General features: G+C 44.6%; 1 protein-coding gene across 1 annotated transcript; it reads left to right on the top strand.

The window, feature by feature from the left end:
* Positions 1 to 503: 503 nt before the first annotated feature.
* Positions 504 to 12,073, top strand: LOC306792490 (kinesin-like protein KIF2A; the record flags this gene model as incomplete). The annotated part of the gene is made up of 20 exons (XM_079289666.1): positions 504 to 564; positions 1,431 to 1,525; positions 2,498 to 2,617; positions 2,885 to 2,939; positions 3,062 to 3,181; positions 4,405 to 4,505; positions 4,826 to 4,927; positions 5,029 to 5,083; positions 5,199 to 5,361; positions 5,836 to 5,926; positions 6,006 to 6,069; positions 6,164 to 6,255; positions 6,927 to 7,069; positions 7,164 to 7,368; positions 8,291 to 8,401; positions 8,507 to 8,574; positions 9,987 to 10,131; positions 10,299 to 10,400; positions 10,519 to 10,654; positions 11,450 to 12,073. The coding sequence occupies 20 exons, from the start codon at positions 504 to 506 to the stop codon at positions 11,533 to 11,535; spliced, it is 2,115 nt and encodes a 704-aa protein (XP_079145792.1). The 3' UTR covers positions 11,536 to 12,073.
* Positions 12,074 to 12,315: the final 242 nt, after the last annotated feature.

Below are 12,315 nucleotides of genomic sequence, written 5' to 3'. Positions count from 1 at the left end.
ACTTGAGTATTTCCATTTTACGCTCAGACTATTAACAAAGTACGTAAATAAACTAATGCATTAAGATGTCCAGCAGTATGTAAAGTAATTAAAATGAGCTCCACCTTTACCAGCTGCAACATTAAAGTGATGAACACATAAAAGCATCTATTATTATAATATATTTTTCTGCATGATGAGTACTTTTGGTACTTCGAGTACCTATATTTTGAAAGCTAATACTTGTGTACTTTTACTGAATAAACATTTTTGAACGCAGGGCTATTATTTGTCATCCAGTATTGCTTTTACAGTGTGGTATTCGTACTTTTACTTGAGTAAAAAGATCTGAGTACTGCTACAGAAGATGCTGCTGACTTCATCACTCGCGCATGCGCAGCGGCTCCCTCTCCTCTCCTGCTCCTCTCCGATGACTGACCGACAGTGACCTCAGTTTCTGCAGCAGCGCACAACTTAAAAGACAGCACACGCGCCAAATAATACACCGCACGAGGAGGAGAGAGATGGCCGGTATATTCGGGAAGATCTTCGTGGGTATTTACGTGGAGATAAAACGCAGCGACGGTACGTAGACAGACACACTAACACCGCTCTCTCCATCCGGCGGGTCCGGGTGAGAGAAGCTAACGTCAACGCTCACCGCAGAGGGCTGTTTTTGCAAAGCTAACAAGCCGCTACATGCTCTTTTTTCACCGGGTTGTCGTGCGAGTGAAGCCGTTACTACGAGCAGATATTATATATTTGTAATATCGTGTTAATGTCGACTGTCAGTCAGGTAGACTCTCGCCGGTTTTCCGGCCCCGAGGAGCGCGCTTTGCTGCACGGGCGGGTCCGTCCACCTGTGCGGCCAAATACAAAATAAAATAAATAAATGCCACCTGCTTTTTTTCTCGTTCCTCAGCAATCTCTCGTCTGCATCATGGCTAAAAATGTTATCACCTGCACTGCATCATCCAGCAGTGGCCTGTGGATCATGGGCTGATGGATGGCTGCATGCATGGGGCCTCTCGCTTTAAAAACAGCTTTGTGCACATCATTATTATTATTATTAACGACACAAATGTGTGGACCAGGGCTGCCATGAGTCTAATTACCTTCCATTAAATGCAGCTCTTGAAGGTGTCAATGACAGGAGGCGAGAAGTCTTCATCATCCATCCATCACGAGCCACACCCATGAGCATCTCAGTGTTCTTATACTACAGGCAGGAATCCTAAATGTTATATTTCATATTTGATGCATTGATGCATGATGCTATGATCTGAAAATGAGACATGTTCTGGTTCATGGCTGTCTGCCTCCTGTGATTTACAGGCTGAAGCAGCATTTATATATTTATATATGTATATGTATGTATATCCTATAACTCCACGGTCCCGTGCAGCACTTGAGCCGGTACTAGCATCTCTTTACATCCTCTCACCTTGCAGGACGAATACACCAGGCCATGGTCACGTCACTGCACGAGGACAACGACAGCGTGACGGTGGAGTGGATCGAGAACGGAGACACCAAAGGGAAAGAGGTATGCGCTGCCTCTTAACTTCCTGTACTGTGCACCTGCATGGCCTCTAAGCTTGGGTTTGAATAGGAACCGCTTCCTGTCTCAGTGTCGAGTGTATCGCAGTAAAGCAGCCGACAACGAGCTGGAATTAACAGGCAACGTGTTGCTTTAGGCCTTTAAGGAAAGAAGAAAAACATCAATGTAACAGCTGATTACAAACTTTTGTACGGCAGTTTAAAATATATTAAATACTGTGTACTACATGGAAAAGTAGGCAGGTAGACACCAACAACAAGAAGAGAACTACACACTCATTTTTAGTTATAAATGTCTATAAAACTATAGTTCATCAGGAGTAAATACTGAACCTGGGTCGACTGGCTTCCACTACTTTGCACCATACAAACAGACATTTTGAACATTTTTAGATGCCTGTGTGTCTCGTCTGTGTTCCGTTTCTTCTTCTTCTATAAAGAGCCGAAGTCGTGACATCACTTCCTGTCTTCCTGCCTCTGTTTACTCGCTTCTTGAGCTCAATGCAAAATCTCATCCAGCATTTCTTTCATTGTGTGTTTCTGAAAAAGAATGACGCGTGTTCCTGAGGTTAACTTTCCACATTCTAAGACAAACGTTTCCTTTGCGAGCACAGGCATGAAACTACAACTCCCATGAGAAAAACTACAAACGCAGCAGCTTGAGTACTTTTGTCCATACAACTCAAACTCTCTCTCCTACTCCTCTCCTAATCTTCTCGTTGTAATGTCTCGAGTCCTCTCTGCTCTGGCCTCTTCTGCGGAGCCGTGACATGTAGTCCACGACGCCCTCGGGCTTCTGGGAAATGGTGTTCGTTAAAGGCAACTAGAGCACTGTCCTTATATAAACCTTACGAAGAACAGAACTTTGGAAGCTCTCGTTTCACTTCTCTACACTTGGGTCTCTCTTGCAAAAGAGATGTTGAGAATTGCCTGATTTGTGTCTTTGTTTCTGCCTCAGATCGATCTGGAGAGCGTCTTCGCTCTGAATGCAGATGTTGCTCCAGATGAGGAGATACCTCAGAGTCCCGAAGCTCCTCTTCCTCCCTCCAGTGTTGCCAAAACCAGCAAACTCCCCAAGGTCTGCTCCTCTCCATTATCAATGCCTTCGTTTGCATTGTTGTACTTTGCTGGGGACATGTTTGACTGGAGGTCTGGGTCTAAGCTAAAGGGTATTATTATAATCCGTTATTATTATTATTGGAAAGCTCCTTTTTGTAAAATAATGAGTTAACTGTTTGTCATAACTTTTATTTTTATTTGTGAAAAAATATAATTGAACAATGTCTGTCTTTTTGACTCTGTTGTGGTTTCTGGTTCCGTCTCTTTGTTCCGTTTCTATTTTCAGACCAAACGGACTACAGCGATACCTAAACCTGAGAATCCTCCACGAGAGAACAGAGGTGTGTTTGACTTGCATCAGAGGCTTTCACTCACTCTAATACTCTAAAACACTCCGTGCCCGATTGCCACAGTCTGCGTCTTAACTCGCAGACACGCTTTGTGTCGTCCGTGTGCTCCTCAGCTGCAGCAGTGGGAACCACCCGGGCCCGTCCCAGCCAGCAGAGCCAGGCTGCAGAGCCGCCCCCCCCGGCCATCGCACCCCAGTCTGCACTCAACCAGTCGCTGCTGCAGCAGCAGAACGGTAACACAGAGTCCCTCCATCTGCTCACATGTCAGAGGGTTACTCCGGCCCTGCAGGCTCCAGCGTTATCATACCTGAGGTGCATTCAGGGTGGTGGTGTGTTGTTTTCTGAGAGGACACAACCGGTGATGTCATGCTCCAGCACAGCTGCGAGGGCGTCAACGGCTCTTTCACAGTCGCTCGCTGGTTCGGCTGCTGGACCTTGACTCAGACCACAGCGGCTGTTTGAGCTTATTAGCATAAATGTACGCTACTGTGGAAATAAAACACATCTACTGATTCATTACATGTAAAAGTCCTGCATTCAAACTTCAAGTAAAAGTATATAAGTATCATCAGAATGTACTACAAGTGTCAGAGTTTCACGTCGCTGTATTTGCATTTCTTCGGCGCTGTGTTCGCTCTTTGTAAGGCAAGGCAAGTTGATTTCAACACATTTCAACAACAAGGTAATTCAAAGTGCTTCACATAAAACCATTAAAAGCATCAAAACATAAGGCAAAAGAAAAGGAGATTTAAAAACAATTAAAGAAACAGTGTAAGAAATAAAATTCAGTAGTAAAATGCAGAAATGCAGGAAATTGATAAATATATGAATTGAATGTGGTTCAATTAAAGGCAGCAGCAAACAGAAAAGTCTTCAATCTTGATTTAAATGAGCTGAGGGTCTCAGCAGACCTGCAGCTTTCTGGGACTTTGTTCCAGATATGTGGAGCAGAAAAACTGAACGCTGCTTCTCCATGTTTAGTTCTGACTCTGGGAACAGAAAGTAGACCGGTCCCAGACGACCTGAGGGGTCGGGATGGTTCATAAGGTAGCAGCAGATCAGAGATGTATTTTGGCCCTAAACCATTCAGTGCTTTGTAAACCAACAGCAGGATTTTAAAGTCAATTCTTTGTTGGACAGGAAGCCAGTGCAAAGACCTCAGAACTGGAGTGATGTGATCCACCCTCCTGGTCTTAGTGAGGACTCGAGCTGCAGCGTTCTGAATCAGCTGCAGCTTTCTGACGGACTTTTTACAGAGACCTGTAGCTTCCTGTTGGATCTTTGCTTTTGATCTGGAGCCTCGTTGCTACGCTTTAATTCAGGTGGAGGCACAGAAACCGCCACACTTTTAGTGGTCGTAAGTGATGATGAGGGGGATTATTTCCGTGCTGCCTTTAGATCATTTAGTTCGTTAGTTATGATTGTTTAGATTGTTTTGCTCCTCTTTCTGTTCCAGCACGGAAAAAATCAAACTGTGTGAAGGAAGTTGAGAAACTGCAGGAGAAACGAGAGAAGAGACGACTTCAGCAACAAGAGCTCAGAGAGAAGAGGGCACAAGTGAGGAGCACGCGCACACACACACACACACACACACACACACACACGCACACACACACACACACACACACACACACACACACACACACAGTAGAGTGCGAATACAGCGTCCGAGTTTGGGAACTATATTTGGTTCAGATCAACAAACATGAGACAGTATGAAGTCCATTCTCGGTGTGTGTGACCTGGACGTTTAAAGTTTAAATATCCAAGTGAAGGAGGTGCTTTTCATTTGCTTCACAATAAATACACATGACCGTTACTGTCTTTTTTGGGAGTACATTTCATTTGACACTCTTGTTTCTTTTGTTCCACTTCAGGAGGTGGACGTCCAATTGCCAAACTATGAGATCATGTGTATGATCAGAGACTTCAGAGCCAGCCTGGACTACCGGCCGTTAACCAGTAATGATCTGGATCTGGTGAGTCCAGTGTTTTGAGCTTCAGTGAAGAGCTGAAACGAGCCGATGCAGAATATATCTGTAATGTCTGAATGTACACTCTTTACCTTCTGATGTTTCAGATCGATGAGCACAGGATATGTGTGTGTGTACGCGCACGTCCCCTGAATAAAAAAGGTAAGAGTGGCTTTATACAATAAAGCTGCATGAGCCTCGCGTTCTGTCTGAACAAACTGCAGTTCTCTTTGTAATAAACAGTTTCTGTAAATGAGGAGATGAAATCTGTCCTTAGAGCTGACGATGAAGGATCTGGACGTGATCACGGTTCCCAGTAAGGACGTGGTGATGGTCCATGAGCCCAAGCAGAAGGTGGACCTGACCCGCTACCTGGAGAACCAAACCTTTAGATTCGACTACGCCTTCGACGAGAACTCCACCAACGAGATGGTGTACAGGTGACGTGTGTTTCATTATGGAACAATATGTAATACAATAGCTTTTCAGCATTAAAATGTCTCAAAACAACAGGACATAGGTAGGTACGTTGTTGAGTTGTGTGTTTACAACATAACAAATGTTTACAACAAATTCAAATCTGAGTCATTTTAAACCAGACAGCTGCGATTCATTTTGTCGCCTGTCAGAATAACCACTTTGTGCAGCGTCAGCGTTGTGGTTGTCAAGTCATAAATTGATCTTTTGATCGAGTCCGAGCCACATTATCACGATGCACTTTTGAACCGGATGAAGGATTTCTGGATCCTTAAGTTATCAGAGAAACAAGCTGAGCAAACGTTAGCAGCTCCTCCGGGACGTCCTGCAATGAAGACTACAACTCCCATGATCCCACGCTCCTTCACAACGTCACCAAAGTCTTTTGTTATTGTTTTGATGAAAGAGAAAATTACTTATTTGTCTTCCTCTCTCAGGTTCACTGCTCAGCCGCTGGTTGAGACCATTTTTGAGCGAGGGATGGCGACCTGCTTTGCTTACGGACAAACAGGAAGTGGAAAAACCCACGTGAGCGCCTTCAACTTAAGAGGAGTTTAGTGGTTTTAATGGTTTTCTCCTCTTCTAACTAACTCGTTTCTCCGTTCAGACGATGGGAGGCGACTTTTCAGGGAAGAACCAGGACTGCGCTAAAGGGATCTATGCACTCTCCGGTTGGTTTCTCCCGTTACGTTCCTCTCTGTCGTCACTGCTGCTTACTGCATCTGACTGAATTTAAGTCTCTTTTTTATTTCTTTCCTTGTGCAGCCAGAGATGTTTTTCACATGATAAAGAAGCCAAATTACAAGAAGTTGGATCTTCAAATCTTTGCCACATTTTTTGAGATTTACAGCGGGAAGGCAAGTGTCTTTTAAACGTGATTAGTGTTGACTTTATTTCATAAGGAGGACTGAGTTTGTGTTGCCTCTGAACCTTTTAATGCAAAGGTCGTGAGCCGGTATTTATGAAGAGGTTTTGAAGCCTTGAGTTCGGCATTTTGGCCGTCGCCATCTTGTTTTTTTGCAACCAGTAAACAGGAAGTGACCATATCTGGACTGAGGAGTGACGTAGAGACGCCGTATACGTCTCTGGTAGCGACCTGTCAATCACAGTAGCCCCGCCCTAAAGCATCCCCTGCTTTATGGTCTGTGTGACTCTAAATGGACCATAATGTACTAAATGAACATCATGCTGTATTGAAGAAGACTTGAAACTAGAGATTGAGACATAAACTCATGTTTACAATGTTTACTGAGGTAATAAATCAAGAGAGAAGTAGAGTCATTTTCTCATAGACTTCTATACAACCAGAGGAGTCGCCCCCTGGTGGACACTTGAGAGAATGCAGCTTTAAGACACTTTTCAGACCCGGAGGTTTACAGGATGCAAGTTAAATATATTGTAATTTTGTCTTCTAATCTTGTATAGTTCCTCTTTTTATTTCTATTCTTGTTTTAGTTTTCTTCCGTGCTTATCTTCTCCTCTGGGGATCAACAGGGGCTAATCTTCTATTGTTATCTTATATAAAAAGGTGTTCGATCTGCTAAACCGCAAAACCAAGTTACGGGTGCTGGAGGACGGGAAGCAGCAGGTGCAGGTGGTGGGGCTGCAGGAGAAGGAGGTGAAGTGCACAGACGACGTCCTCAAACTCATCGAAGTGGGAAACAGCTGCAGGTCCGGACGCCGTCGTTTAAATAAAACAAGACACCAGGAGCAGACGTTGGTTCCCGGTCCTCGATGATAAGCGTTGTGTCTCTTTCTCCTTCAGGACCTCCGGTCAGACCTCGGCGAACGCTCACTCTTCTCGGAGTCACGCCGTCTTCCAGATCATCCTCCGCCGGCGGGGGAAGATGCACGGAAAGTTCTCCCTGATCGACCTGGCAGGCAACGAGAGAGGAGCCGACACGTCCAGCGCCGACCGCCAGACCCGCCTCGAAGGAGCCGAGATCAACAAGAGCCTGCTGGCACTAAAGGTCTCCTCAGTAGTGAAAGACATCCGGTGCATTAGTGGCTTTACTGGAACAGAGCAGCTGGGATGTGAAAGGCTGTTCAGTCTCTGAACACACTGGAGAGTGAGGGTTTTAAATATCGCAGGTTTAACGTCTGACCGGCCACAGTCTGGGCGTGTCATCAGGTTCATACATCATTTCATAAATATCTGGAAAAAAAGTGGAAATTCATCCAGGAAATGAATGTAAGTCGTGTGAACTGTTCCTCGTTTCTTTGGGTCACGGTTCAGTCCGTTTTCAGTACAACAGAGAAAACAAAGCAACAGTTGCTCATTGCCCATAATTCTTACTTTTCTCAGCTAAGGGACTCAAATACTAAATGATTCACAAAAGTAAATACGAGAAATGTTTGCAGTGTAACTGTTGAGTATATTGTAGTTGCTTTGGCTCCCTGTCTGTTGTTTCACGTATAGTTTAGTGGGAGATCAATGACAATATTGTCAACAGTCGACAGCATCTTTTTGATAGTAATTCTTTGCAGATTTGACTGATCCCTTCAGATTCTGTATCTGAATATGATTAAGAAATATATAATTGAAGTTCAAATAATCTCAGTCAATTGTATAAAACGTCAAGAAAAGGTGAAAAATACACATCCACAAAGCACAAGATGCTTGTTTTGTCCAAACAACCGTCCAAAACCTAAAACTATTAATTTATTATGACATAAACAGCTGAAACGAGACACTATTTTCACATTTTCGTGATCAATATTTTACAGTTAATCGACTGTTCCAATAATAATGTGCTATACCTTTAGACATTGTTCCTCAATAGTTACACAACCACTCATGATGTTCCTGTCTGTCTGTCTCTCTGTCTGTCTCTCTGTCTGTCTCTCTGTCTGTCTCTCTGTCTCTCTGTCTCTCCGTCTGTCTCTCTGTAGGAGTGTATCCGGGCGCTGGGCAGAAACAAACCTCACACTCCGTTTAGAGCCAGCAAGTTAACTCAAGTGCTGCGAGACTCCTTCATCGGAGAGAACTCCAGAACGTGCATGGTGAGACCAAAGCAGAGCCGTGTGCATATTATTACAAGCTCCAGTAGATTCATGAATTATTATTGAAAATGTGATAAATATTTCTCTCAATGTCTCCCTGCACAGATTGCAACCATCTCTCCTGGAATGGCGTCATGTGAGAACACTTTGAACACGCTGAGATATGCCAACAGGTACAACAGACTCTCCTTTTGAGAAGATTTTAATTACATTAATGTCTGAACATCGTGACACGATCCTCTCTCGTCTCCTCGTCTCGGTTCCTAGAGTGAAGGAGTTTGGGATTAGTCCCTCAGACATTCCCTTCTCCCAGAGCGGAGGAGGAGGGAGTCGCTCTGAGCTCTCCCCTTCTTACGAGTAAGATCGATTTATACGACATTTCTCATCACTTCTCTCCAAACAGCTTACCACCACACTGCCGTATGACATTAACCATTAATTACCACTTTTTGTTGCTCCCTGTCCACTCAGAAGTTACCCAAAGTCACTTAGAGCTAGAGAGATATATTCCAGGCACAGCCTAATATTCCATATTGTCTTATTGTCAATAAATCCAATTAAAAGACCAAAACTACCAATGAATGCGTCCACTAACAAGTGTTACAGAGCTCCGTTAAAAACACAATGTTCCTTCATTCTGACTCAATCCCACATAAACCGTCTTCACTAGAAGAGCAAATGTGGATTCATCCGCCACTGAAAATAGTCCCCAACCGATGCACCATTTCCTCCAGTTTGAGACGAACACGGTGATAGTTTTGGTCTTTTCTTGGGATCTGTTCACACCGGGACGTCTCTCTTTGAGTCTCGGACACAATAACAGACCGGTTCAAGTCAAACGTACAGAAATAACTTTTCTTTCAGACACTTATAACAATCTGAGCCCGTCAGTGGCAGCAACGAGCACATTTACTGGATGTGCCGCGACATTAGTTTGCAGCGTTCTCCCTAAACACTGGAGCAATTCAATAAAAACAGTTGTTGTTCCCATCAGTCACTTAAAATATGGTTGAAAAATACCAAAGTTAGCCTTTAACTGCAGGGCTGCATTTAAAGTCCCCTTCCACCACTTTTTATTCTCGTTTCTTCACTTGGATGTCTGGGACTATTTCATACATTGTAATATTCATAGAGACACACTTCTAGTGGGTCGTTAGTGATGATTGAGAGGCGTTATCGTTGCATAAGTTCATGTGTTTTATGTTGTTTGAGGAAGATGCTGCATCCAGTACCTTTTAAAGATACTGTTAGTGTTTAAGTCTTGAAAGACGTCTGTGTCTGATGATGGCCAACACAATATATTCAGTAGATTTTAGGATGCACATCACCTCAGTTAGTAGAAGGGATGCCTGTTTTTTGTTCATTTTACAGTTTTCTCCACCGTTAGTATTCGTTGAACTGCTTTTATTGTTCCAGGCTTTATTGCTCCTCACCCTGCATGCAGTCAGTCTGTATTGTTTGTTCCTCCCGGCATGAATTAAGCATTTTCACCCTCAACACGTCTGCACACTGCACGCAGCTCCCGACCATTCTGCTAGACGAGACACCTCAGCTGTAGTTGCAACGGTCCTGTTGTTATTTTAAGGGTGAAGGAACTGACGGTGGACCCCGAAGCGGAGTTGGACATCCGTCAGGGAGGACACGTCAACCAGCTGGAGGTGCTGGAGGCTCAGTGGGGAGTCGGGAGTTCTCCGCAGAGAGACGACCTGAAGCTGCTCTGTGAACAGAACGTAAGACTAACTCAGATGATGCTCCAGAGAGTTTAACTTTCGATGGTCCTCTGACTGCTGAACCGCTCCTTTAATGTGCGAACAGCAGTTTTCAGTTCTTTCTTTCGGGTATCTGAAGTGCAGACCGTCTGGTCACAGTGTCTCTGACGTTAAACTAAACTCTGCAGGAGGAGGAGGTTTCCCCGCAGCTCTTCACCTTCCATGAAGCCGTCTCTCAGCTGGTGGAGATGGAGGAGCAGGTTCTGGAGGACCACAGGGCCGTTTTCCAGGTACAGCTCACATCTAATGTCCATTTTAGTTTAAATTTCCGGCAGATTCTCATCCTCTTCATCAGTCTTACATTATAAAGTTCAAGCAACGCTGGAAGTGTCTAAACTGTCCTTACAGGAGTCGATCCGCTGGCTGGAGGACGAGAAGGTGCTGTTGGAGATGACGGAGGAGGTGGACTACGACGTCGAGTCGTTTGCAACTCAACTAGAACAAATCCTGGACCAGAAGATCGACATCCTCACTGAGCTGAGAGGTAAAGATCATTCGTCCGGGCGTTAAATGTTGAAGCTGCTTTCAGACCCTTAAAGTTACTGTGAGGAACTTTGAACTGGTCCTGAACCGGTCTCAGTGTAGTCCTGATCCTCTATCAGACCTCCATCAGTAAAGAGACCATCAGAGAGAAGATGGTCTGTTTCTATCGAGTTATTCTTAACGCTCGTCATCGGAGCCACCGGATCGGATTCTGGTCATGCAGGTTCACCAGAAACCCCTCCAGCTCAGACTCCAGCAGAGACCGGTCCACCGTGGACAGACCCAGATCCTCCAGCAGAGACCGATCCACCGTGGACAGACCCAGATCCTCCAGCAGAGACCGGTCCACCGTGGACAGACCCAGATCCTCCAGCAGAGACCGGTCCACCGTGGACAGACCCGGATCCTCCAGCAGAGACCGGTCCACCGTGGACAGACCCAGATCCGGAGCTCCGGAGGGAGGAGAGCTCAGCTCCCAGCAGCAGCGTCTCTTCCTACACCACGCTGCTGGAGACCCAGGACGTGTTGCTGGACCCGCTGGAGGGAAGGGAGGCACGGGAGAACCAGAACCAGGACTGAGACTGGCAGACTGTCAGACCCTGCTGCAGTAACATGAGAGGTTTTCTAAAGAGTCTGGTGCTCAGAAACACTACCACTTTAGTCCACAGGGGGCGCCAGAATCACCACTAAATGAAGGTTCCTTGTAGTAACTTTAAGTGCAGTACTTGAGTAAATGTACTTCGTTACATTCCACCACTGCTAACCTGTGCTGTGATATCATTCTCTCTTCTTTCAGATAAAGTCAAGTCTTTCCGTTCTACACTCCAGGAAGAGGAGCAAGCTAGCAAACAGATTACCCCGAAGAGGCCTCGCGCACTATAGACGCACATAAATTATATATTTCACTGTAATATTGACTCGAGGAAGATGAAGGAGGAAGAGCGGATTTGGCTCAGCTGTGATTTTACGACTTTACTGTGTTCTGTGCGTTTGGTCTCTCCTCCACCTCTTTGCTGTACAGGCTGCCGTCGCTTCCCATCATGCATCTGTCCATCTGTAACACCAGAGAGCAGACCGTCTCTGCTCTCCCATCCTCCCGTGAAGTGTGTTTACAAGGTTTTTTTATGTGTGATAAGTCACAAGTGCTTCATTATCAAAAGAAAAAAAAGTGAATAATTATGTTTTGAATACATTTTTATAGAGTCAAATCATAGCTTATCCTCACTTTGGCCAATTTTATAAAACAACTTTTGCCATTTTGTGCAATATTTGGAGGATTTTATTCCCGTTCGCTCCCCTTGTTTCAGCTCAGGGGTGAACGGGGCACGTTGTTTGTGTGTAAAATGAGCCACTGTGTGTTTGTGTTGATACTGTATGTAATATATGTTTGATTGAGAGAAAGCTAAAAACACTCAACTAACCCTGCATCACATTACTTGACCTAATGGGGGCACTATAATCAAAGATTCCAGAGTGTCCCATGAAACAATTACTGAAACAGTAATTTTTCAGTTGCCAAAATAAAGAAAGTCTACTTCTTGTTGCTGTACTTGCTTTGTTCATTATTAATGTTCTGTTTCAATGGTTTGTGTGAAAGTTGTTGGACTTTTTAAAGAGTTAAAGGATGATGTCTGTGTTCTACAATTTAGTTGTTGCCAACAA

Source organism: Melanostigma gelatinosum (assembly GCF_949748355.1).
Source record: "Melanostigma gelatinosum genome assembly, chromosome: 18".
Classification (NCBI taxonomy): domain Eukaryota; kingdom Metazoa; phylum Chordata; class Actinopteri; order Perciformes; family Zoarcidae; genus Melanostigma; species Melanostigma gelatinosum.
Note: the sequence above shows the minus strand (reverse complement) of the source record. Positions and strands in the feature narration are given on the sequence as shown.